Here is a 24,128-nt window from a genome sequence, read left to right as displayed (position 1 = left end):
ATGGCTTGCGTCACTTACTACCAGTTGTGTCATGGGCAGTGCCCATTAGATGACCATGGCAAACTCTAATCAAGAGTAACTAGGTACAGTACCTTTGATGTCCACATTTGAGCATTTTGCTTTGGTTCCGGGTGGGGAGGGGGAGAGACACAATTTTCCCTGGATACATGGAAACGAAGTAAGCTACAATGGAAGTTCCACTGAATGCTTCCAAGTAAGCTACACAGGATTGGGATTTGGCCATTCAGGTTCACTCAGCACAAAAAGAATAATTTGGAAAGTCCCTTAGACTGTAGTGATAGGAAACATTTTCTATCTCGTTTATATTTTTCCGTATCACATGAGTGAGGGTTTTTTTGTGACCAGTAAAGATTGGATCATAAGTTCAGTGTTGTGTTGTATTTTAAATTCTGTAACCAGTTGCTTCCTTTTTGTCTAATAATCACAACAGAAGAAGCGATAATATGGGAGGTTTGCGGATTTTTATTTGAGTAATTATATCCTACCCTTCATTGAGGTTTCCAGGCAGCTAACATAATCAAGTACACAATTTACTTGTGCACAATTTAGAATTTGCTGGCACCACTGGATAGCTCAGTTGTTAGAGCATGGTGCTGATAATGCCAAGGTTATAGGGTTGATCCCCATATGGAACAGCTGCATATTCCTGCAATGCAGGTAGCTGGCTTTGATGGTCCCTTCAAACTCTACACTTCTGTGGTTGCCATACAGCTGTGAGATAAATTAAAACAGAAGGATACTGAATGTTTAAAATACCACTAACAAAAACGAAAGACATAAGAGCAGCCTAAAACTCCATAGAAAAAATTAAGGTAAAGGTAAAGGTACCCCTGCCGGTACGGGCCAGTCTTGACAGACTCTAGGGTTGTGCGCTCATCTCACTCTAGAGGCCGGGAGCCAGCGCTGTCCGCAGACACTTCCGGGTCACGTGGCCAGCATGACGAAGCTGCTCTGGCGAACCGGCACCAGCGCAGCACACGGAAACGCCGTTTACCTTCCCGTTATAAAGCGGTACCTATTTATCTACTTGCACTTAAGGGTGCTTTCGAACTGCTAGGTGGGCAGGAGCTGGGACCGAACGACGGGAGCTCACCCCGCCGCGGGGATTCGAACCGCCGACCATACGATTGGCAAGTCCTAGGCACTGAGGTTTTACCCACAGCACCACCCGCGTCCCTATAGAAAAAATTAAAACCACGCAAAATAAGGTTTTTACATACTTGTTTTTCCCCACAGCATTTCTGATGGTCTGTTCTCTATAACACTAATTTTCAAATGAAAGTTGTTCTCCCCCGCCAGGTTTGAATCAAAACAGAACAGTAATTGCCAAAGATGGCAATGACTGAAGTTATACTTACCTACTTTTTAATTGGACAATACACGGTTGCATGAAGATGGAGGGTGATAGATCTGTAAGCTGTATCCTATAATAGTTATAGTGGCCATTGCTAGGTTAGTGCACTGTATGCTCAGATTTTTAAATCTATACGTATACATTTAGTTACATAAATTCATGATTGCGGCCATCTGAAGACCACAGGGTGATTTACAATATAAATACACAAAAATACATAACATAGTAACAAACAAAAACAATAGCACCACCCCCAACACACAGTTTACTGGGCAACAATTTTTTACTTTTTGAATGTTGTCTAGAATTCTACAACTGATTTAGGGTATTTTTGCACTGCTGAATCAGGAAATGGCATCCGTTTCTCTCCATCAGGTCAGGTTTATTGTAAACTGAATGGTGGGCATTGATAAAGGTAAGTACACGTAAATTGCATGCTGCTTCACCATTTTTCAAACTTCAGGGCTTGAACTTCCGTTTCTTGGAACTCCTGGAATGCTCAGCGGCAGGGAGGTCTCTCTTCAGAGTCCAGCAGTAGTCAGCCATCATGACTGCGTCCCAGCGACCCTGATACCTGGTCTCCATCTCTTTCATGTCCTGATGGAATCTCTCCCCCTGCTCGTCACTCATTGAACCCAGGTTCTCAGGAAACCGGTCCATATGTGAAAATAGCGCATCTTGACACTCATGTTGCAGCCCAGGTTTCTGAAAGCAGTCAGCATGTTGTTGACAAGTTCTGCGTAGTTTCTGGCCTTATTGTTGCCAAGAAAGTTCTTCACTACCAGAACAAATGCCTTCCACGCTTCCAGTTCCACTTTGTTCATTGAGTTTCCGAACTCTGGATCTCTGATGAGCTGACGGACCTGAGGACCGTCAAAGATGCCAGCTTTCATCTTCTCCATGGTCAATCCTGGAAAAGCCTGGCACAAGTAAGTGAAGCAGTCACCATCCTTGTCCAGAGCCTTGGTGAACTGCTTGATTAAGCCGAGTTTGATGTGCAGCGGTGGGAAGAGTATTCTGTCCACCAGAGGGTCATTGATGACGTTCCTTTTTTGGCAAGGCACCAATTCCTCCCGCACAGGCCAGTCCTTCTTCATGTAATGCTGAGCACGGTCCCTACTATCCCACATGCACAGAAAACATGGGGACTGTTGTCCCAACAAAAAGTTCAGCATCTTTAGGTCAACACAGTACAGTACACCAAGTCCTTCTCTTCCGAGAAAAAACGGAGGTACTCTTGATGCCTGTTGCGGAAGAAGCTGATGCGAACACTTCAATCTGGATGCCAGTAGTTCGGCAGAGTCCTTTGACAAGCTGAGGTCACGAACTAGATCATTCAACTTCTTTTGGGAAAATGGATGTGGAGCATCATCTTCAAGAACCACTTCTTCTTCTTCATGTCCTTCAACACTGGAGGCATCTTTGTCACTAATGTCAGGAAGTTCTCCGAAGATAGGCACTGGAATTTCATCACAATGAGCTACAGGACGACGTGCTGATTGAAGATCAGGATTAACTTAGTTTTGATCCCCCAACTTTATGCTTTGCCACACCAATTTATGGAAGATTTCGAGGTTTTATGACTTCAAACTGATCCCTTTTTGACATAATCACCCAGAACTATCGGACCTGAATACTTCTTGTCATTAAAATAATCATTTCCAATCAAAACAATTATTCGACATGGCATTTTACCCCCCACCAACTTCTTCTAAAATGCTCCACACAAGCGTACACGTGAACAAAAATGTAAAAAAACGACATGTGGCCATAGCTCAAAAACTTGACCTGATTGAGCAAAACCAATGTGATTTTTGGATTCAGCGCATCAGATTCGTCCTAAATCAACTGAAAAAACGCAGACAACAAATGTGTTGTTGACCAGTGTTATTTAATTAGAACTTGGGTTCAAATCTCCACCATTACCTCAAAGACTGCATTTTATGCACATTTTATTCCTAAACACACAACCACAGGGCATCATTTGTGTATATTGTGCATGAGCAAAAAGTGCTGCTTGTATCTTCAAATATGCACAGGCAGGTCAGTAAACAAGGAAGGATTAAGCCAACACATGACAACCACAAACAATTGGTAAGCTACAATAGGCACTTGCATTTCACACCTAAGAAGGGAGCCTTGAGGTGTGTGAGTCCTCCAAGCCTTTTTCTGGATTAAAGTGAACTTCTTCGACATGGACCTTTGTGTACTCATGGAGTCTTCCCACTGCAGGACATGGGGTTGGGATGCGGTGAGTTTCTGTGCACTTGGCACACCGAGACGCATTGCTCCCCCTGGAATATCTTGATAATTTGAAGGTGAATCAGATCATTTAGTGTTGGTGCGGAGGGCAGTTTTGCTGCAAATACTCACATTTTTTTCCTGTTCCCTGTTGAAGTGAATGGGAACTAGTATGGTGAAAAGTGGTCTACAAGGGCACGATTCCTAGTAAAATGCAAGCTTTTAACAAAATGGGTGGACTTATGCTGTAGTCATTCTCCAGCTCTGTCATCATTACCTTGGAACTAGATTTACCGGTAATTTCTTCCACTCTTTACTTCCCCTTTCAAGCTATATAAAGTGTTCTTTAAAATAATATATGTCAGTTGCATGCATCACTAAATGCAAACTGTCCAAAAATAGAATCTATATTTGGGTTTCAGCTCACATATCTTCATTGAAATCTTGCAGCAGGTATTTTTATTTTTTAATTTTATTTCTGTGGGAGTGGAGTGGGGGCAGTTGCCTTACACCTGTAGTAAAACACTTCCACTTTGCAAACTGCACTGTGTTTCAGTGTTTGTAATTATCAGATCTTTTTCCTTTCAAAGTGATCAGCACTAACTTCTTTGAAAGGAAATGGGAGTCATCACCTGAAACAAAATGTACACCTGTCTCTGGATAGACTGATTCGCTGTCCAGCATTTCTTTTGTCTGGGTTATGTTTCAGTGGATGCACCTTGATGCACCATAATGAATACTGGTTGAGACTTTCCACTGACTCCCTACAATCTGAATGAAAAAGCGAAAGCAATATTGATGATCACCCAAGCTCCAGATGTTTACATAGATCAGGGGTGGCTCTCTTTCGGTTATCCATAACTCACATCATCTCCAAACATTAGCTATGCTGGTGGGACCTGAAGTGAGTTGGAGTCCAGCAGTATTTGTAGGTCCAGAAGTCCTCCACCCCAGATGTAGATCTTAGAAAGCACTGGGGATGAGATGGACCCATAGTCCAATAGCATAGAATCATAGAATAGAATCATAGAATCATAGAGTTGGAAGAGACCACAAGGGCCATCGAGTCCAACCCCCTGCCAAGCAGGAAACACCATCAGAGCACTCCTGACATATGGTTGTCAAGCCTCTGCTTAAAGACCTCCAAAGAAGGAGACTCCACCACACTCCTTGGCAGCAAATTCCACTGTCGAACAGCTCTTACTGTCAGGAAGTTCTTCCTAATGTTTAGGTGGAATCTTTTTTCTTGTAGTTTGGAACCATTGCTCCGTGTCCGCTTCTCTGGAGCAGCAGAAAACAACTTTTCTCCCTCCTCTATGTGACATCCTTTTATATATTTGAACATGGCTATCATATCACCCCTTAACCTCCTCTTCTCCAGGCTAAACATGCCCAGCTCCCTTAGCCGTTCCTCATAAGGCATCGTTTCCAGGCCTTTGACCATTTTGGTTGCCCTCCTCTGGACACGTTCCAGTTTGTCAGTGTCCTTCTTGAACTGTGGTGCCCAGAACTGGACACAGTTCTCCAGGTGAGGTCTGACCAGAAGAGAATACAGTGGCACTATTACTTCCCTTGATCTAGATGCTATACTCCTATTGATGCAGCCAAGAATTGCATTGGCTTTTTTAGCTACCGCGTCACACTGTTGGCTCATGTCAAGTTTGTGGTCAACCAAGACTCCTAGATCCTTTTCACATGTACTGCTCACAAGCCAGGTGTCACCCATCTTGTATTTGTGCCTCTCATTTTTTTTGCCCAAGTGCAATACTTTACATTTCTCCCTGTTAAAATTCATCTTGTTTGTTTTGGCCCAGTTCTCTAATCTGTCAAGGTCATTTTGAAGTGTTATCCTGTCCTCTGGGGTGTTAGCCACCCCTCCCAGTTTGGTGTCATCTGCAAATTTGATCAGGATGCCCTTGAGTCCATCATCCAAGTCGTTGATAAAGATGTTGAATAAGACCGGGCCCAAGACAGAACCCTGTGGCACCCCACTAGTCACTCTTCTCCAGGATGAAGAGGAACCATTGATGAGCACCCTTTGGGTTCGGTCAGTCAGCCAGTTATAAATCCACTGAGTGGTAGCATAGTCAAGTCCACATTTTACCAGCTTCTTTACAAGAATATCATGGGGCACCTTGTCAGATGCCTTGCTGAAATCAAGGTAGGCTACATCCACTGCGTTCCCTTCATCTACCAGGCTTGTAATTCTGTCAAAAAACGAGATCAGGTTTGTCTGACATGACTTATTTTTCAGAAATCCATGCTGACTATTGGTGATCACAGCATTCCTTTCTAGGTGCTCACAGACTGTTTGCTTAATGATCTGCTCCAGAATCTTCCCTGGTATTGATGTCAGACTGACTGGGCGGTAATTATTTGGGTCCTCTCTTTTCCCCCTTTTGAAAATAAGGACAACATTTGCCCTCCTCCAGTCTGCCGGGACTTCGCCTGTTCTCCAGGAATTCTCAAAGATGACTGCCAGTGGTTCTGAGATCACATCTGCCAGTTCTTTTAATACTCTTGGATGCAGTTCATCTGGTCCTGGAGACTTGAATACATCTAAACTAGCCAAGGATTCTTGTACTATCTCCTTAGTTATTCTGGGCTGTGTTTCCTCTGCTGAATCATTTGCTCCAAATCAGTGGCGTAGCGTGGGGGGTGCAGGGGGGGCTGGCCGCACTGGGTGCAACATCTGGGGGGGGGCGCGCTCGCCGCCTCCAGAGTCGCCGAAGAGCCTCAGGCGCAGGCTGTAGCAGAGCCCCATGTCTCGCGGAACCGACGAGCTGTGCACGCGTCCGGGCTGATGGCGTCCGGCAGGCAGCGGCTCTCAGCGCTCGCCGCAGTCCCTGCGCGTCAGGGCCGCAGAGGGCGCGCCAGGCAGCCCCTCCTCACAGCCCCCCCGCTGCCGCTGCTGCTGCAGCTGCTGGGCCATGTTGCATTTTCCTCGCCTCTCTGCCCTCCTCCTCCTCTGGGCAAGCGGCGTCGTTTGGGCAGCAGCGCCAGCGGCAACTCGCCTCAGATCACCTGACACGGACCCGCCGCCGTGGCTACCTTACCGTAAATACCCCAGCCCAGGCAGCAGCGAGAAGAAGCTGGCAGCGGCGGCAGGTTAGGGGTTAGGGGCGCAAATTACTTGCCTTGCCCCGGGTTAGGGGGCGCAAATTACTTGCCTTGCCCCGGGTGCTGACAACCCATGCTACGTCGCTGCTCCAAATTCTTCAGCAGTCCTCCAACTCTGCTTTCTAGAGTCTGCCCTCCAGGAATAAAGTCACACTGCATAGTTGGCTCAGACGAATACTGTGGCTGGTGGTATTGAATGTTGATTAGAGATACAGGTCAACCGACAGATTCATACTCTTACCATCCATCTTTTGGTGCAGGTTATCCACTAGGATACCAAGGCAATTTCCGTCTATAACCAGGGTGGAAATCAGATTGAAAAAGGATCAAGATAAATGGTTTCCTCCAGGAATACTGGATCAAGCTGCCAGAATGCCCTTGAACATCTTGCCCATAAAATGAATTAGACTGGGCCTACCTCATGCTTGGCAAAACACTGAGGATAGGGCTAGCAAAGCTGCTTTCTGCAGAGCTCAAGGAACTCAGTCACACAGCCAATCTAGCAAGGTTGAAGTCACCATTTGTCAACTGATTCCCCACAACACTTGTGGGGCAGGTGGGTGGGTGAGTTTGAGGGAAATTGCCTCACAGGCCAAATTGGGACCTGTGCTGTCAAAGAAAGGCTAGTGTTAAGAGGTACATCTTCAACATGCAATAGAGGTGGTACAATGAGGCTGCTATGTGCACCTCTTTGGAGAGGGAGTTCCACAAGTTAGCTTCAATGGAGAAAGCCTTTGTCTGGGGTGCCATTCCCTGCACTTCTGAAAGTAGAGAGAGGCCCTTTGCAGATCTTAACATCCAAAAAGCTGGTAAGGGATGTTCCATCTACAATTTCTGCAAATTTTCAATTTGGGATATTGTAGCTGAAGCTCTGTTTATCAGACATTTTGAATACAAAGCCTTCTAACCAGCAGCCCTTTCTGGACCCCATAGCTCAGTGCTAGTTAGCTGCTAGATGTATGATATAGCAATCCTTGCACATAGTTTCAGGCACACTTGTATATATGGCAGAAAATGTTTCCAAAGCACTGAGTAAGTCAGGCATAGGCAAACATGGCCCTCCAGATGTTTTTGGGACTACAACTCCCATCATCCCTAGCTAACAGGACCAGTGGTCAGGGATGATGGGAATTGTAGTCTGAAAACATCTGGAGGGCTGAGTTTGCCTATGCCTGGAGTAAGTGATAGCTGCAATGTCAAGCCTCAGTTGCTAGGGGTTAGAGAAAAAGTTAAGGTATGATCCTCTCCTTGAAACCTCATCACCCTAACCCCATCTGTATATTATGCCAGGTCTGTCTCCCTTAGAGACAACAATGCCTAACCTTGACTAAAGAGATCCGCTTCCTCTCAGAAACCTTGAACACACTTTGTCTTGTCCCAAACACATGTATCCATGGGGTGTGCTCCACAGTTTGTAAATTTAGAAGTTAAGAGGTCTGGTTAACACCTAGTTTTGCCAGATGATTAGGTATGGCAAGATAATGCCTCTAGCCCCTTCTCTTCCTGCTCCCAGGTCCCATTGCCGCAGGTGTCATTCCTCCATGTTCCTCATTTTCCAGTTAACTTGCATCTGTGGGGATGAGGAGAGAAGAAAACACCTCTTAGCAAGCTGAATTTAGCCTACCCAGTTGTTAGCTTGGTTTTGCTGTACGTAAAACTTTTATCATTCCACATTTCCATTAAAAACAAATACAAAACCCTGAAGTTGACTTTACCAACCCTGAAGCGTCTATGATTTGCAATTCTGCCTCTAAGGGTCATACCAAATTCACCTTACTTCAGGTCACAATATTGTAAAAGTTGACGGCTGACGTTAGTGGATAGGACCTGTGAATGCTACTCCATCTCTTTCATCTTGTTTACTGGACTGGGACTGGGAAGTAGACTTACGCACACAATGCAGGCAAATCTAAATATATCCAGGAACCTGGCTCGTGGTTCACAGGCATGAGCGTAACAGGGTTGTCGTTTAGCTTTTCAGACTTAGCTTTTCAGACGTAACGTTTAATACAGTTTCCTTTGTTTAATTTAGCATTTGTATTCATCTCTGCATTAGACTACAAATAAAGCTTATGCTTTAAGAAGCTTATTTTTAGTCTTTTATAATTTAGTCGTTTAGCCCATATTAGGCCAAGACGACTTGTTTTTCTTTGTGTGGCTGGTTGATAGCTGATATTTTTGGAAGAATGGGCAGGAAAACTGAGGCTTTCATTTCTGTTTTCGAAACAAAGAAATGCTTACACTGATTATTTGGACAGATGAGGGGAAACAGTCTTCCTTGACATCCTTTGACAGATGTAGCTTCCTGTATGTGGAAGACAAAAGCACATGAATTGAATTGCACTGTGCCTTTGGCATGACTTCAAGCTATACTCTAATGTACACTTTGGCAAGAGTACATAAGTAGTTAGATGCTTGACAGTCTTCCCTTCTTGTACTGATATATTTCCTAAAATCTTTGCAAGAGAATGAAAAATGCCTTTTCTAAAATACTTGTCCTTGCTAATCACCAATGCTACAGAATACTCTAAATGCTCACCTGTTTGCCCTATCCTGTGTATTCATTTTCAGGCTGCTCTAGATTCAACATGCTCTCTTTATAAAAGTGGCTGCATTTGAGAAATGCTTCTTGGGGTCAGGTTTTTTAAGGTTTCTTCTGATAATGGTTATTTTCTCATAGTGGAAATCAGTCCCAGGCTGCCCCAAGTCACAGCTGTAGGGACATTTTTATGCAGCATAAATATGCAGCAAAAGGGCATTTCAGTTGTGGATAACAGAAGAAGTGGACTTTTTAATGTTCTGAGCTGCCTACATTGCCGCACAGATCCAACAGGTGCAAAGTGGTCTTAGAGCTGTCCTTTATTAGATGATCCTGTATTACTTTTTACCATGTGAAAATGTAGCATGATGAATAGAAATATTTTAAAATAAAAGTTGGCATTCTTTGGGTTCTTACAAAACTTCCAAATATTTAAAGTGGAATTTAAATACTTACCTCCCTGACTGGTTTTTCTTTCAGTATCTCTTGTCTGTCACATTCATTTAGTTGGAAGTCTGTTTGAAAGCATAGGACTCTTGTTTTGTTCTCATGTTTTGTCATCAAACCACAGAACAAGAAGTACCAGCAATCAGAGGTGAGTAAGGTAGTGATTGCTTTATCAGTTGCCTAGACATTCAAGTTGCTGTTTCTGCAGTTAGAATGGCAGACTTCAACAGACCTGACACTCATTTCCAAAATGCATTGTGTGATTTGCATTTTCAAAGGATAATTCGTCATCAGTTGAAAATTCTTGGACCTCAGATTGATAGTGTACCCTACTTGTAAACTTGCAAAAAGCTAATACTGCATAATCCTTAAGTGAATCATTGTCTGTGCTACTCATAGAGCTGAAGGGGATCTCAGAGGTCAACCAGCCAAACCTCCTGCCAATGCAGAAAATGTACTGCAACATAAAATCTGAATCCCAGGTGGTAGGGTTAATTCCAGCACTCTGTAACATTTGTTCCGTGCTCTATCCCATAAGCTTAGGCTGGTGACGTAATACGCAACTTTCTTGAGTTTGGAGGAATGCATCCATGGGTAAAATGTCATCCATTGATATTTGAATGAACTTCCCTATACAGTGGTGCCCCGCAAGACGAATGCCTCGCAAGACGAAAAACTCGCTAGACGAAAGAGTTTTCCGTTTTTTGAGTCGTTCTGCAAGACGAATTTCCCTATGGGCTTGCTTCACAAGACGAAACGTCTTGCGAGTTCTTGCAAGTTTGTTTCCTTTTTCTTAAAGCCGCTAAGCCGCTAAGCTGTTAATAGCTGCTAAGCCGTTAATAGCCGCTAAGCCGCTAATAGCTGCTAAGCCGCTAAGCCGCTAATAGCCGTGCTTCGCAAGACGAAAAAACCGCAAGACGAAGAGACTCGCGAAACGGATTAATTTCGTCTTGCGAGGCACCACTGTATAGGGTCACCCTTGGGAGGCTGAGGAAGGATGAACTTAGTTGCTGTAAGCCACAGGATAGCCTTTTAAGAACTGTGTTTGAAGCTTGAAGGTCTTGGAATCATAGAATTGTAGAGTTGGAAGAGACTGTGAGAGTCATATAGTCCAAACCACTGCAACGCAGGAATCTTTTGCCCAATGTGGGGCTCTAACCAACAACCTTGAGATTGTGGTGTCTCATACTCTTCTGAATGAGCTATCTTGGGAGGTCTGTCATTGCTAAAGGACTTTTGGCCTCAGTGTGCAGTCTTACTTTTGTTAGAGAGTGGGTAACTTCATTGGAGAATTTTCATTTATTTTCAAATGTTTATGAAACTTTCATTTGGTGCAGACTTGGCAAGTTTTAAGTTGAAGTCCAGCTGTGCTTCCTTTCAGTGTTTATTACCAATTCCAAAAATACGTCGTATTGGATACAAAGGTTCCCTCCTTTTGACTGAGGGATCTTTGGATCCAACTCATTATATTTACAAAAACTGGAAAGCTGCCTTCAAATAAGCTGGCTGCCTGATTGACGATGAGCTGCGAAGGACCTTTTCAGTGGTGGCTCCCCATTTGTGGAATATCCTCCCTAATAAGGTGCATCTGTCTCCCTCACGATTAACTTTCAAGAGAAATTTAAAAATATTCCTTTTATTAAGGCATTTTACTAAGTCAGAAATACACTGTAACCATTTTTTATAATGTTTAAACAGTTTTTACCTGTTGTGTTTTTAATGTTTTATCATTGCTGTGTCTGATGCTCTGGGCTTTTCTCCCACTTGGGGGGAAGGTGGGATGCAAATTGAGTGAGTGAATGAATGAATGAATGAATGAATACCATGTCAGTGTTAATGATGACATTGTTATGCACATGGCATTCCTTTGACAAAACCATAGGATATGGGAAAAAATGAATCTATTTGCCATTCTGTACTCCTTTTTCAAGCTACCCTTGGCAGCTTCTGTTACTGACTACAGCGGTTTACTGTCATAGAGTAAAAGTTTTCCTCTTGTTTTAAGCCACAAGAACTATCTACAAAATAGGTTGGGTTTTTTAATTTTGGGGGTTTTTTTACCTGTCCTGAGCTTGAAAAATGTGACACATGCAGCTTCTGAAATAGGAGGGACAAGTTGTATTGTGGACTTCAATTCATTATTTATTGCATGTTAAACTGAATGATGTCCTTTACTCCACTCCCTTTATATTTCCATTTCCTCATTATTTTGTTGCATGTGTGTATGTAATGTATTCTAAAATAAAAAGTTTAAAAAAAGAAAGTCGGATTACATTTTTGATTGTGCTCTGTTCTGTGCAAAGATTACTGGGTAGTGGAAAGATTAGTCTTTTGTCCAACATTGAGTTCTAGATTTCAGAAATGCTGCCAGATCAGACCAAAGCCTGTCTAGTTCACCATTCTGTTTCCTACAGTGGTCAAACTGGTGACTGTGGGGGAAACCCTTGATCTGGTAATTGCCTTCTAATGTTGTGCTTGAGTGACTGGTATTCAGAGACATACTGTTTCTGGTCCTGGAGCTAGACTATAGCAATCATAACTAGTAGCCATTGATTTCCTTATTCTCCATTAAAAAATCTTGCTAATTTAGCAAAACTGTGTTTTGTAGGCATCGTGATCATTTGTTGTCAAATTATTCCATTTCAAATGTAATCTTTCGACATTTCTGACCATAGGATCTGTGATGTAATTTTTGCTGAAGTTTCCAAAATGAGCTTTGACTATATGAAAGATTCTTAGCCTTCAGTTTGGAATATTAAAATTAAATCTGGCCATAAATGGACTGTTTATCTGCAGGAATTATCTCCCCACCCCCACCCCTTGTTAGGGCATATATTTACTCAGCTTATATTTCAAACTATGCCCACAAAATATCTGATGGGACTACCTTTCTGTAGGCAGATCAGGCCAGACTGAAGATATTGTGTAATATATTCTGCATTACTCTTCCTGTAATCAACTATGCATCGATTGATCTGTCCATTTCATAATAATTTAGGAGGTCAGATGCTTTGGGAATTAAATAGCTGCTCGATGACATAGACAAGGCTCATTTTATATGCAGTAGCTGCATCAAGATAGTTATGAACTACTTCTAAACTCTTAAACAGTGTCAACTGCCATGGGACTTTTTAACCTAAATGATTTGGGGAACTTGACATTTTGAAGTTCTGAGAACTTGGCTTTTCTGAACATTTATATTTAACTTGCTCTTGAATTGTCCGGGGGTTTTGAAGAGTGGGGAGTGATTGTGCTGCAAACAATAAAAATATGACTGACAAACTGATGGAGGGTTAAGTCCCCCCTTCCTACCTGTGACACCACAACCCCTGAAAGATCCTCCCCAGCTGCAGTGAGACTTTTAATAATCCTGCCACTGGCACCAATGGAAGCTTTTTTTTTAAGCTTAATTTAGTTGTGGGGAGGGGGCAAGGGGAAGAGACCACACGCCAGATGTTGGGCGGGGCTGCAGGATACATCTGGCCCTTAGGCCAGAGGTTTGCCACTCCTGGTATAAAGGCATTGTGGTATTGGGAGTTTCATTTTCAGTCGCTTTGCTAATGCTAGGGTGGGATTCACATTTTTCGCAGCTGCTGCGATTGGATTTTATTGGCTACCCACCCAGGACAACCAAGTTCGGTTTCCTTGTTGGTCACCATCAGCTCAGACTCCATTAGTGTACCCGTACATACGAAGTTAGGATATTTGCCCCACTGTATTTCATTGTACTCTTACTTTGAACTGTGTCATTTTATTGCCTACTCCCCAAGTTCGGAGAAATCATTTTGAGAATCTCAGCAGTCGCCTTTTTCTTTGCACCTTGAATCATTTGAGGTTATCAGCAAACCACACTGCTCACCCCTGCGTAACTCAACACCATTTTATAAGCAAGTTAAAAAGGCCAGTCCTAATACAAATCCTTTTTACATGTTTCCATTGTGACTACTGCTGATTTATTCCTGCTCTCTGTTTCCTGTTCAGCTACAGATTCATAAGAGGACCTGTACCCTTAGCCCACGCATAGGGCTTTTTACTTTTATCTCCTGCCAGCAAATGGTTAAAGAACGGCAGCCTCTGATTGGCTGTGGGTCCAGAAGGGAGAGTTTAAAAGGAGAGGCTTTGGTTGGAGAGAGTGAGTTAAGTCAAGTTGAGTGGGAGGTGTTGGTTGGAGAGGTTGGGAGTTAGGTAGGGAGTCAGGTTGAAATGTAAAGTGTGAGGAGGTTTTGTTCTGCAGCAGGCAGAGGCAACCTCGGCCCTCCAGATGTTTTGGGACTACAATTCCCATCATCCTTGACCGCTGGTCCTGTTAGCTAGGGATGATGGGAGTTGTAGTCCCAAAACATCTGGAGTCCACCTGCCTCTTGAGCCATATGCCGGCCTTTGATTTCACATCGGTCGTCAGTATTTCAAAACAGCACTTGTTTTCAAATTAGCTGTACTGCAGAACTTTTGTTTGGGGCCAATATGGTGTTGCTTAAGTACTATCCTAAACTGGAAAGTGTTTGTGAGTCATGATGAATGTGCTGGAAACTTAGAGTAATGAAATTGTCCCTTGGCTTCCTGACGTTTGCTCACAGAAGGCAAAGGGAAGAAGGCTGAACAAAATGATGGGACAGTCTTGTTTCACATGCCTGGCAACGGGTTTTGGCTGTCATTCATTACTTCTTCCCTTTTTCATGCTCAGTCGAATGTGGATGATTCTAGCTGAATTGTTAAATCTTCCATTTAAGCAAAAGGAGTGCAAATGGCATCTCTGTCCTATAGCATGTCAGCACAGAATGTCTGTTTGATTTATCGGAAGTGAAAACAAAGCCACAGCCACTTCCTTTTTTTTCTTTGTGGTTTAGTGTTGCGATGGGAGGGTGCAGACCACTAGACAGCGATGTGTATTTCAAATGAGGACATTTGACAATGCTAATCCAAGGGGAAACGAAGAGGCTTGTTAAAACCATGTGTCAGATTTTATGCACAATGCGAAGGGCCCTCTGCTTACACCATAATAATATTGATCTCTGTTCTAGGACAGTTTAGCTACTCTTTAAAAACATAAGTAAACCCTGGAGAGAATACAAAATATGACTCCACCTCATTTAGCTTGCTGACTAATTAATTGGTTAGGCTCTTGCGTGAGTATATATCCTTGCAACCTTTTTAGTTTGTGCATTAAGATTCCAGGATAATGCTGTAACAGAGTTCATTTAGAAAGCAATTGGATTGTAAAAAGATCTTCACACAGTCCATCTTATTTTTAAGTCAGAAGAAAAACAGTTTTTTTATAGAAAGAAAAACAGCTTGAATTTGCCTGTGTTTAGCTTCTCAGGTGATAACTTATAAACTAGCAGAAGAGGAAGTTCTGAGTGTCAAAGAAAGTAAAAAAGCAAGTCAAACACCACTAAATACGCATAAATGCTTGATAGGGCAAATGGAAATAGGTATAATGCACATCTCCTTTTGTGGTTTTAAGACATTTTACACCAGTATAGATACATCAGTACTGATGTTGCACGGTATCAGCATATGTGACAGTTAAATATCTCTCTTAGTTTCCTACAGGGATAGCTAACTGGTGGATCTTAGGCAACATCAACACACACACACTGCGATTATTTTCTCTTTTTACCAAAGCAGAGTTGGGAGTGAATGTGATGCATCTTCATCATGCCACATTAGACTGTCTCAGTCACAAGCTATGTCTCTCCCCACAATGTGTTATATGTGTAAGATCGTATCTCTTCTAAGAAAATAAAAATGCATGCTGCTCTTGTGCTGGTTGCATCTTACACATGGACAAAATGTGTGGAAGAAAGAGGCTGTTCATCTCTACTCTTACAGTATTTGTTCCGGGAGAAAACAGACTGTCCTGTCCTAAAACACGACAGTTAAGGCACTTGCTTAACAAAAGATCCTGGCCCTTTTGCCAATACCAATGTTTCAATTTTCTTGAGGTAAATATCCACTCATCTGGCCAAGTGGGTAGCTTAGTTACAGTTCCAAGGAGAAAAAAACTTATGCTGAATACCCATGACACATAGGCAATGGTGATATTGCCAAAGAGGGGCCAAGCTCTGAATTGCTTGAAGTTTCAGCAGGTAAATAAACTGTCACCCTGACTTGAAATTTTCCCATCTATATCTGCCACCTCCCATACCCTTTTCATCCCCCCAAAATATTCTTGAGGCATGTATTAGTTTCTAAAAACATCTGTCTGATTTAAGATAAGAAAATAATGTAATTGTAGTAAAAACCAGGCATAAATTTATTAATTTGGACAAGCAATATTATTAACCTGTTGGATGATGTAACTTCTTTCTTTGCTATGTTGTAATGATTAAACAGTTATGACTTAGATGGAGGAAAATTACCTTTTCTAGAGCAAGTGGGGCCTGTTGTTGTCTTTGCATAGAGAAATGGGTGATTTGTGCCATTTGTAAACATTTTCCTTGTGAAGTTCCCAAGTAGAGTCTGCTGTGGAATAGATAACTAACTTCCCTCCTAATTTCTCATCTTGCCTGCCCACATTTAGTTGGACAGTTATTCAAATAGTTGGTTCTTCTTTGTATTACTTGCCAGAACCATATTCTTTGTGATATACTTGTGCTTCAGTAAAATCTGGAACCATGTGTGAGACAGAATTCGTCATCTTTGGAGTTTTGCTTTCACATTAAAAATAACCTTTTGAAATTCACATCCGGTTATGAGGTAATGATGTGTCATTAAAGCTAATTGGTCAGATAAATGTTATCCAAATTTTGCTAGTCAATTGGCATTCTTAAAACTGCATATTAAGAATTGTTGATTATTTTTGCTTTCAGATTTCTGGAATGTGCTACAGCAGCACTGTGCTAAAAGTGTACCATGTACTTTGTGTACCCAGTGGTGTGGCAAGAATATTTGCTTGGACTCTTGAACCAATTTTCTCATCTGTGGAGCCATCCAGTGAGATAAGCGTTGGAATGGGAGCAACTGTGGACATACAGAGGCAACAAAGAATGGAGCTATTGGATAGGCAAATCTTGATGTCTCAGTTTGCCCAGATGAGGCATCAAAGACAGCAGCAGGTAAAGAAAATATATTGCCTGGGGGATTTAGCTTATTTGTAGAGCGTAATTTGTTTTATCTAGATCGAGGGATGCTAAGCAGCCCCCAAAAGAGTCAAGGCTTTCTATGCATTTGAAACCATTGCGAACCTTCAAGGATACTTGAGAAGTACCTCTCACAAAGTCCCCTTTCCCTGCCCCCAAGACTCCCCAGAAATGTGTGGTTTTTGTAGGGATGTGGCAGAGGGTGGTGGCAGTGGTAGGGTCTCCCAGTCCTTGGCAGAACATCTTTTCCTCCTAGAGGCTGGACTTGGGACTACAGGGCTATAGGTACTTAAAAGGTAAAGGGATGCCTGACCATTAGGTCCAGTCATGGCCGACTCGGGGGCTGCGGCGCTCATCTCGCTTTATTGGCCGAGGGAGCCGGCGTACAGCTTCCAGGTCATGTGGTCAGCATGACTAAGCCGCTTCTGGCAAACCAGAGCAGTGCACGGAAACGCCGTTTACCTTCCCGTCGAAGCGGTACCTATTTATCTACTTGCACTTTGACGTGCTTTCAAACTGCTAGGTGGGCAGGAGCAGGGACCGAGCAATGGGAGCTCACCCCGTCACGGGGATTCAAATTGCCGACCTTCTGATCGGCAAGTCCTAGGCTCTGTGGTTTAACCCACAGCGCCACCCGCGTCCCTTATAGGTACTTAGATATATCTATATTTACGGCTGGGCTGAAGGGCTGCTTTTCTAAGCTTTGGATTTAAAATTTGGCACGCCAGGTGCCAAAAGAGGTAGTGAAACTAGGGGTGACTATTTCAGGGGGCAAAGGTTTGTGGACATTTGGGGAGGGGGCTATATAGCAGAACTCCTCTCAGTGGCTGGCCTCTAGTTGATACTGTGTACCCCACACCCAGTAGTCCCTCTGAAATGAATCCACACTATGATGTAGCAAGGGGCATTGTTGGAAGAGAATAGCTAGGGGCCCCACCAAGCATTCTCCAAGTGGCCCTTGACCCTGCAGGAAGTGGTGGAGAGGGCCCCCTAAGTGGACTTTCTCAGTTCTTTAATGATTCCACCCCCCCTTTCCCTCATTCAAAGAGGTAGAAGGATTAAGACTAGTTGAAACATATAAGAAACATATGATAAAAAAGTTAATAGGTCTGAATACCTTATGCAAATATAAGTACACCCAAAAACATGACCAGCAACATACATTCAGCTTGTTTGAGTATGGCCTGCAGATGCCACAGTTGTAATATAAAACAGACCTCTCCGTTTTTCATTTCCATTTTATTGTGCACAATTCACATTGATGGTGCTTAATTTTTCTTTCCCCATTGCATGATATGAGGCCAATATGGACTGAGAACCCTCTCCTGTTTTCTGTCATCTCTTGATATAAGTGGCATGACATTCAAAGACGGGGCATGAGCAAGACCCACATCTTCTTGACTAGCCCAAACTTGGAGGGAAATTTGTGCCTTCAGTGGGTCAGTCTATATCCTGGAGAAGCTGCCAGAATTGAGAGGTTTGCATAAACCTTTTTGAGGGCAGTGTCTTCTGCAATGCTTGTTATCAAGGTGGTGAAACCGCCTACACACTTCCCCTTACAAATACATTTCCCGAGGCCCCTTCTTCTTTAATTTGCTCAATTTCCCAATGTTCTCCTTCCCACTGACTGTCTTGACCAACAGTGTTTTTTCCAGTAGGAACCAAGATCTAAATGAAAGCAGGGATATGAAAAGTAAGATTGCCATAGCAACTGCACACAACCCCTTTAACATGAAGGAATATTTGTGAAACTCTAGCAGGGTGTTTAAATTGGTTGATTTATTTTCTCCCTCTATAAACATTGTCAGTATTCTTCCATTATTGGTTAACAATCTGTCTGCATTTCTATTGTGAGATATATAAGCTTTAAGTTAGGTTGGAAAAGCTGGTTCAACAGTGTTTGTCTGTTTTTTAGACAAAGGTCATATGATCAATCTGTTCCCAAACTTTGTGTTTGGTTCAAAATAAAAACAGGGATCAGACACTTTCCATCTTGGCTTTACCAGGTTGCTTTGTAAATATATAAATCCATGGCATGGCAGCATTTGGTATCATCCAGTCTCAAAAGTATATCACAGAGTTTGAAAAAGCACAGAAAATGGGAACCAGAATGATAAAGAGATTGTTTTGGGGGCTTCTTTGTTTAGAAAACTGAAAAGAGGGCATAACAAGTGGTGACGAAGAGACAAAGTAGATGTTTGGAATTAAAAATTCAGGAGCTTTTCCTCTGATTTTCTGGACTTATATTTCTGCAGTTTGCCCAAGAAGAGCTACTATTATATCTGTAGGTTTCATCCAATTCTGCCTAACAGAAGAATGTTATAGCCATTTTGTTATTTCCTCATAATAGTGAATGGGGAAACGTAAAGTGTTGGATTTTTCAGACTGGGATTCAGACCCAATCAGTCTAAACCAAATTGAGCTGTTTTCTGAAGCACTGAATCAGTCAGTGCCTGAAGTGAATATTGTTGTCTGAGTATATCCCTATTTTTTTCTTTGTTCGCTAAGGGATCCATGCTCCTATCTAATGCTAAAGCATATGAGCATTTGTTAAATTCTCAAATAGAGGAGCAAATCCAGTTGCACAATGTCTCTTCCCCATTCCAGGCCTATGAAGTGGGGACTGGCCATTATGCTACTCATGGTGAATTTGGGAAAGTGTGAGTAGCACACTTAAGAATAAAATCTGGTTGGCTTCATGATCTATGAAGGCTCTACAAAAGGTTAGTGATATGCAGACAGCTGTTCAAAGCCCCTGGTTGGAAGTCTGTTATTAGGGTTTTTCCTTTTTTTAATCTGAAGAAGAGATTTGAGGAGTTCTTTCCACAGACTTGAGACTTAAGGTTAATGAATATCTGTCGCCTTATTCAGAGAGCCGTCACTCTTTCCTTAGGAACTGATGTGTAATGGTCTGGGGCACACGACACATTAAACCATATTTGAAAATAATACATGCTGCTCAATCATGCCCACTTTGCTCCCTCCTGCCTTTCTCCAGCCAGGAGGAAACAAACTGCAGCACGGGCTTAGCATTACGTGTGAACAAGCACTTGTGCTTTGTTTCCCTCCAAACAAAGCATGAGCAGAAACCAAGGGTGTTTCTTCACCTAGGACTTGTGGTTTGTTTGAGGGAAATGAACTGTGAGCACTTGTTCACATGTAATGCTAAACCCATTACATGTGAACAAGTGTAGTTGCAGGAGCATCAAACCATTGCTTATTTTATCTACGAGTTATCATGATGTGCGAACTGGCTCAACATCTTTTTGTGTCAGCCTACTGTCGGTTGGAGGGATGCGGGTGGCGCTATGGTCTAAACCACAGAGCCTAGGGCTTGCCGATCAGAAGGTCGGTGGTTCGAATCCCGCTGACCTTCTGCTCTGGTTCGCCAGAAGCAGCTTAGTCATGCTGGCCACGTGAACCGGAAGCTGGGTCATGTGGCCAGTAAAGCGAGATGAGCACCGCAACCCCAGAGTCATCCGCGACTGGACGTAATGGTCAGCAGTCATTCGACCAATTTTTGTTTCATTATTATGTGTAGAAAAATAACAAGACCGCGAATTAAAATGAAAATACTGGTAGATAGAAAGGAAAGAGGGGGTTTTTCCCTGCCGGATCTGAGTCTGTATTATGAAGCGGCATGTCTACTGTGGTTAAAAGATTGGATAAGATTGGAAAACAGAGAATTATTAGTTTTGGAGGGCTTCGACAACAGGTTCGGGTGGCACTCGTACCTGTGGTATGAAAAGGTGAAGGCACATCGGGGCTTCCTGAATCATATTTTTAGGGGTCCAATATTCCAGGTATGGGAGAGGAATAAAAATCTTTTGGAAAGGAAGACCCCCTGGTGGGTTTCACCAATAGAGGTGTTAACTATTAAGAAAACTAATATGGAAGAGAAGAACCCTACTTATGAAGAACTTATAATCAAATCAGAACAAGGTTTTAAATTCAGACCATATGAGGAGACAAAGAATTTATTCACTAGCTGGTTGCAATACTACCAGGTGAATTGTTTGTTAATTGAAGATAAAAAGAAATCAGGATTTGAAGATAAAAAATCTAGGTTCAACGTGGAGGTGGTAGAGGGAAAGAGTAAAACATTATCTAAGATATATGATATATTACTGGAGTGGTACACTAAAGATGAGGAGGTGAAGGAGGCAATGACAAAGTGGGCGATGGACGTGGGTTACAATATTGATTTTGAAAGGTGGCTAGAACTATGGAATAATAGTTCACGGCGTGTACGGCATTGAGGGAAAATATGTGGAAGATGATATACAGGTGGTATCATACACCGGTGAAACTAGCTAAAATTTACAGGTTAAAGAACAGAAAATGCTGGAAATGTGGCGAGGCAGAAGGCGATTTCTACCACATGTGGTGGCTATGTAATAAAGTGAAAGGATTTTGGGAATTAATCTATAATGAACTTAAAAAGATTCTCAAATATACTTTTCCTAAAAAACCTGAAGCCTTTCTGCTAGGAATGTTGGGTAAAGAGATTAAAAAAGAAGATAAGATAATATTCCTTTATGCCACCACAGCCGCAAGAATTATGCTGGCACAAAATTGGAAAACAGAAACTATACCTAGTATAAGTGACTGGCAGATTAAAATGGTGGAATATGCCGAACTTGCTAGATTAACGGGTAGAATACGAGACCAAGATGAACAAAAATTTCATAAAAATTGGAGTAAATATTGGAAGTACATTGATAATAAATTGTAGAGGGCACTGGCGGTGTTGTAATAACTCTAACAGAGAATGTCTAATATTTAAGATCAAGATAAAATACGTGACTGTAGGATTTATTCGATACTTACCAATAGGGTGGAGGGGAGTCCAGGACTCAATAAGAGCCCAAATATGAAGTGGTTTTTTTTTTTTTTTAAATAGGGGAAGAGATAAATATATTATGTAAATCAATTATAATTTACTTATATTAATTATAATTTATCTATATGTATATTGTTATGTTTATTGATATGATGAATTGTACAGTGTACATTTATATGGGTTTGCGTATTTGTAAAGTTTGAATAAAAAGTATTGACAAAAAAGAAAAGAAAAAAAAAAAAGAAAAATAACAAGAACGAGTTAATGGCCACAAGTTTGTTCTTTTTTCTTTAGCACCATTATCCCGTTTTTGTTCTTCTTTCCCATCGATATCATGCCCCTTTCTAGCGTCATTGCTAAGCCATTGTAGGGCAAGGGAGATGTGGGAAGTGTTTTTTCTCAATGCCTGACTTTAACAGCAGTACTCCAGGCTGACAACTCTGTCACCTGAGGTGCCTTAACTAAGCATGCCAGCGATAAAATCAGTTTCTCAAATATTCCTCCTACTCTTGTTTCCTTTATATTAACTGATCGTATGATGGTAAATGAAGGTCACAGTTTGGAGGATGTTTCACAGGCACAGGAAGGGGAGCATTTGATGTCTCAATAATAAGAACAAATGGTTTGGATTTGCATAGTATCCTGTTTAAACGACATCTTGCACTGAAATGCGTCTTGCACAAACATGGTCCATCTTTAATCAGCAGGTCAGCAAATGCACCTTGTTGCCCAGGCTTTCGTGGAGTTGAGGTTTTAGTTGACTCTACCCGATGTACTGTCTTGGTGCACTGCTGTCTTTCCGGTGATTTTAGGTTCTGTAGTTCTTATACTTTTTTTTATCTTTTATGTAACCTGCCCTATGTTCTTTGGGTAAAGGGCGTGCACTTGACATACATTATCTCAGGAAATCTTACACCAACCCTGTAAGTGGCTAAGAGATAGAGGCTTTCCAAAGAGTTCAAGGCAGAGGCAAGTTTAGAACTTCTGGGTTCAAATTGTTCCTTATTTGTTTTTAGACTCAAATAACTGTTTCCGTGCCCTGCTCTGGTTCCCCAGAAGCGGCTTAGTCATGCTGGCCACATGACCCGGAAGCTGTATGCCAGCTCCCTCGGCCCATAAAGCGAGATGAGCTCCGCAACCCCAGAGTCATCTGCGACTGGACCTAATGGTCAGGGGTCCCTTTACCTTTAACCTGCTAAAATGATGATATGACCTGCCTTCTCTTCTTTTGCAATTTAAGATTGTCTGTTCATAGATGTAAGACTATCATAACTGGGGCACACACATTTTGGAATTATTTGTCTGAAGAAATTCAACTGGCCATTTTCTCCTTCTTCCCCCCTCCTCATTTTTAAGATATTTGTAAAGCAAATTTTATTCTAGGGGGCTTTTTGCCTGTCGGAAGGTTAGACAGTACAATTGAAGTTAATATATGTTAGTCCTATATTATATTTTTAATTTTATTACTCATTATTATTTATTAAATGTATATACTACCCTTCATCAAGATAAATGATTAATTCATTTGATTCCTACCCTGCTTTCTTGGAAAACACAAGCCCACAATGCAGAAATACATAAAATTAACCAATGCAGTTAAAAACCTGGTGAACTAATAGAGTTCCTGAAATCAGTAATGCACAGGATGAGGGGACAGTAATCTCCTTGGAAAGAAAGGCAACTGCTGTTCTTAACAGTTCTCTCTAAAAAAAACTATTTTAAAAAATCACCTGCTTACCAACTCATAAAAATCTTCATAGAGCTATAAAGAAAAACGTGACAGAGGTAAGAACAGAATTAGTATATTTACAGCACAGACCTGTGCATCTTTCCTCAGAAGTAAGGCCCATTGTGTTCAGTGGGTCTTTTCCCCAGAGCAGCGTGTAGGATTGCAGCCTTTATGTAGTCTCTTTTTCTCACTGCTAAAGAAGAGGGATATTCTTCTTTCGTTAATTCCGCACAGCTGCAGAGAGTGATAGGAACTGATTTTGCTCATCTTTACTAATGACTTGTAATTTTACTCATCTCTGAAAGCTGCTGGAATTTTTGAAATGAGGCAGGCTATTAAAGCTCCAAATCAACCAGCTGTTCTTCACAGTAGAGAAAATAGAAAGGCACTAAATGAACTTAAGAGAACAGAGGTTTCTGTGCTGCTCATTTCCAAGTTATTTTCGGGCTATCTGAATGGGGTGGAGAGAGACAGACAGACACACACAAGAACACGGGGGGGGGGGGTTCAAGTCTTTCTTACTTTGGGGGAGGGAGTGTTCATTAAATTGTAATGTACGTAACACCCTCCAGTAACCTGGCGCTAATATACCACACTGTTAGCATGACTATTCCTAATTATTTTAGTGCAACTTCAGTAATATTTATCTCATCCTGTCAAAGCTCTATGCATTAGGTCACTATTATTTCTGTTTCAAAGATAAAGGTAAAGGTACCCCTGCCTATACGGGCCAGTCGTGTCCGACTCTAGGG

At 42.1% G+C, this 24,128-nt stretch overlaps 1 protein-coding gene across 1 annotated transcript in view; it reads left to right on the top strand.

Annotated features, from left to right (window-relative positions):
- The window catches only part of UBAC2 (UBA domain containing 2), an 85,899-nt gene that overhangs the window by 54,828 nt on the left and 6,943 nt on the right, over positions 1-24,128 (top strand). The window contains exon 7 of the mRNA XM_079972977.1: positions 16,535-16,780. Coding sequence (XP_079829103.1) covers positions 16,535-16,780 — 246 coding nt within the window. The remainder of the gene's footprint in view (positions 1-16,534; positions 16,781-24,128) is intronic.

This window comes from Podarcis cretensis (genome assembly GCF_951804945.1).
Source record: "Podarcis cretensis genome assembly, chromosome: 4".
In the NCBI taxonomy this organism is placed as follows: Eukaryota; Metazoa; Chordata; class Lepidosauria; order Squamata; family Lacertidae; genus Podarcis; species Podarcis cretensis.
This window is presented reverse-complemented; position numbering and strand designations above follow the sequence as displayed.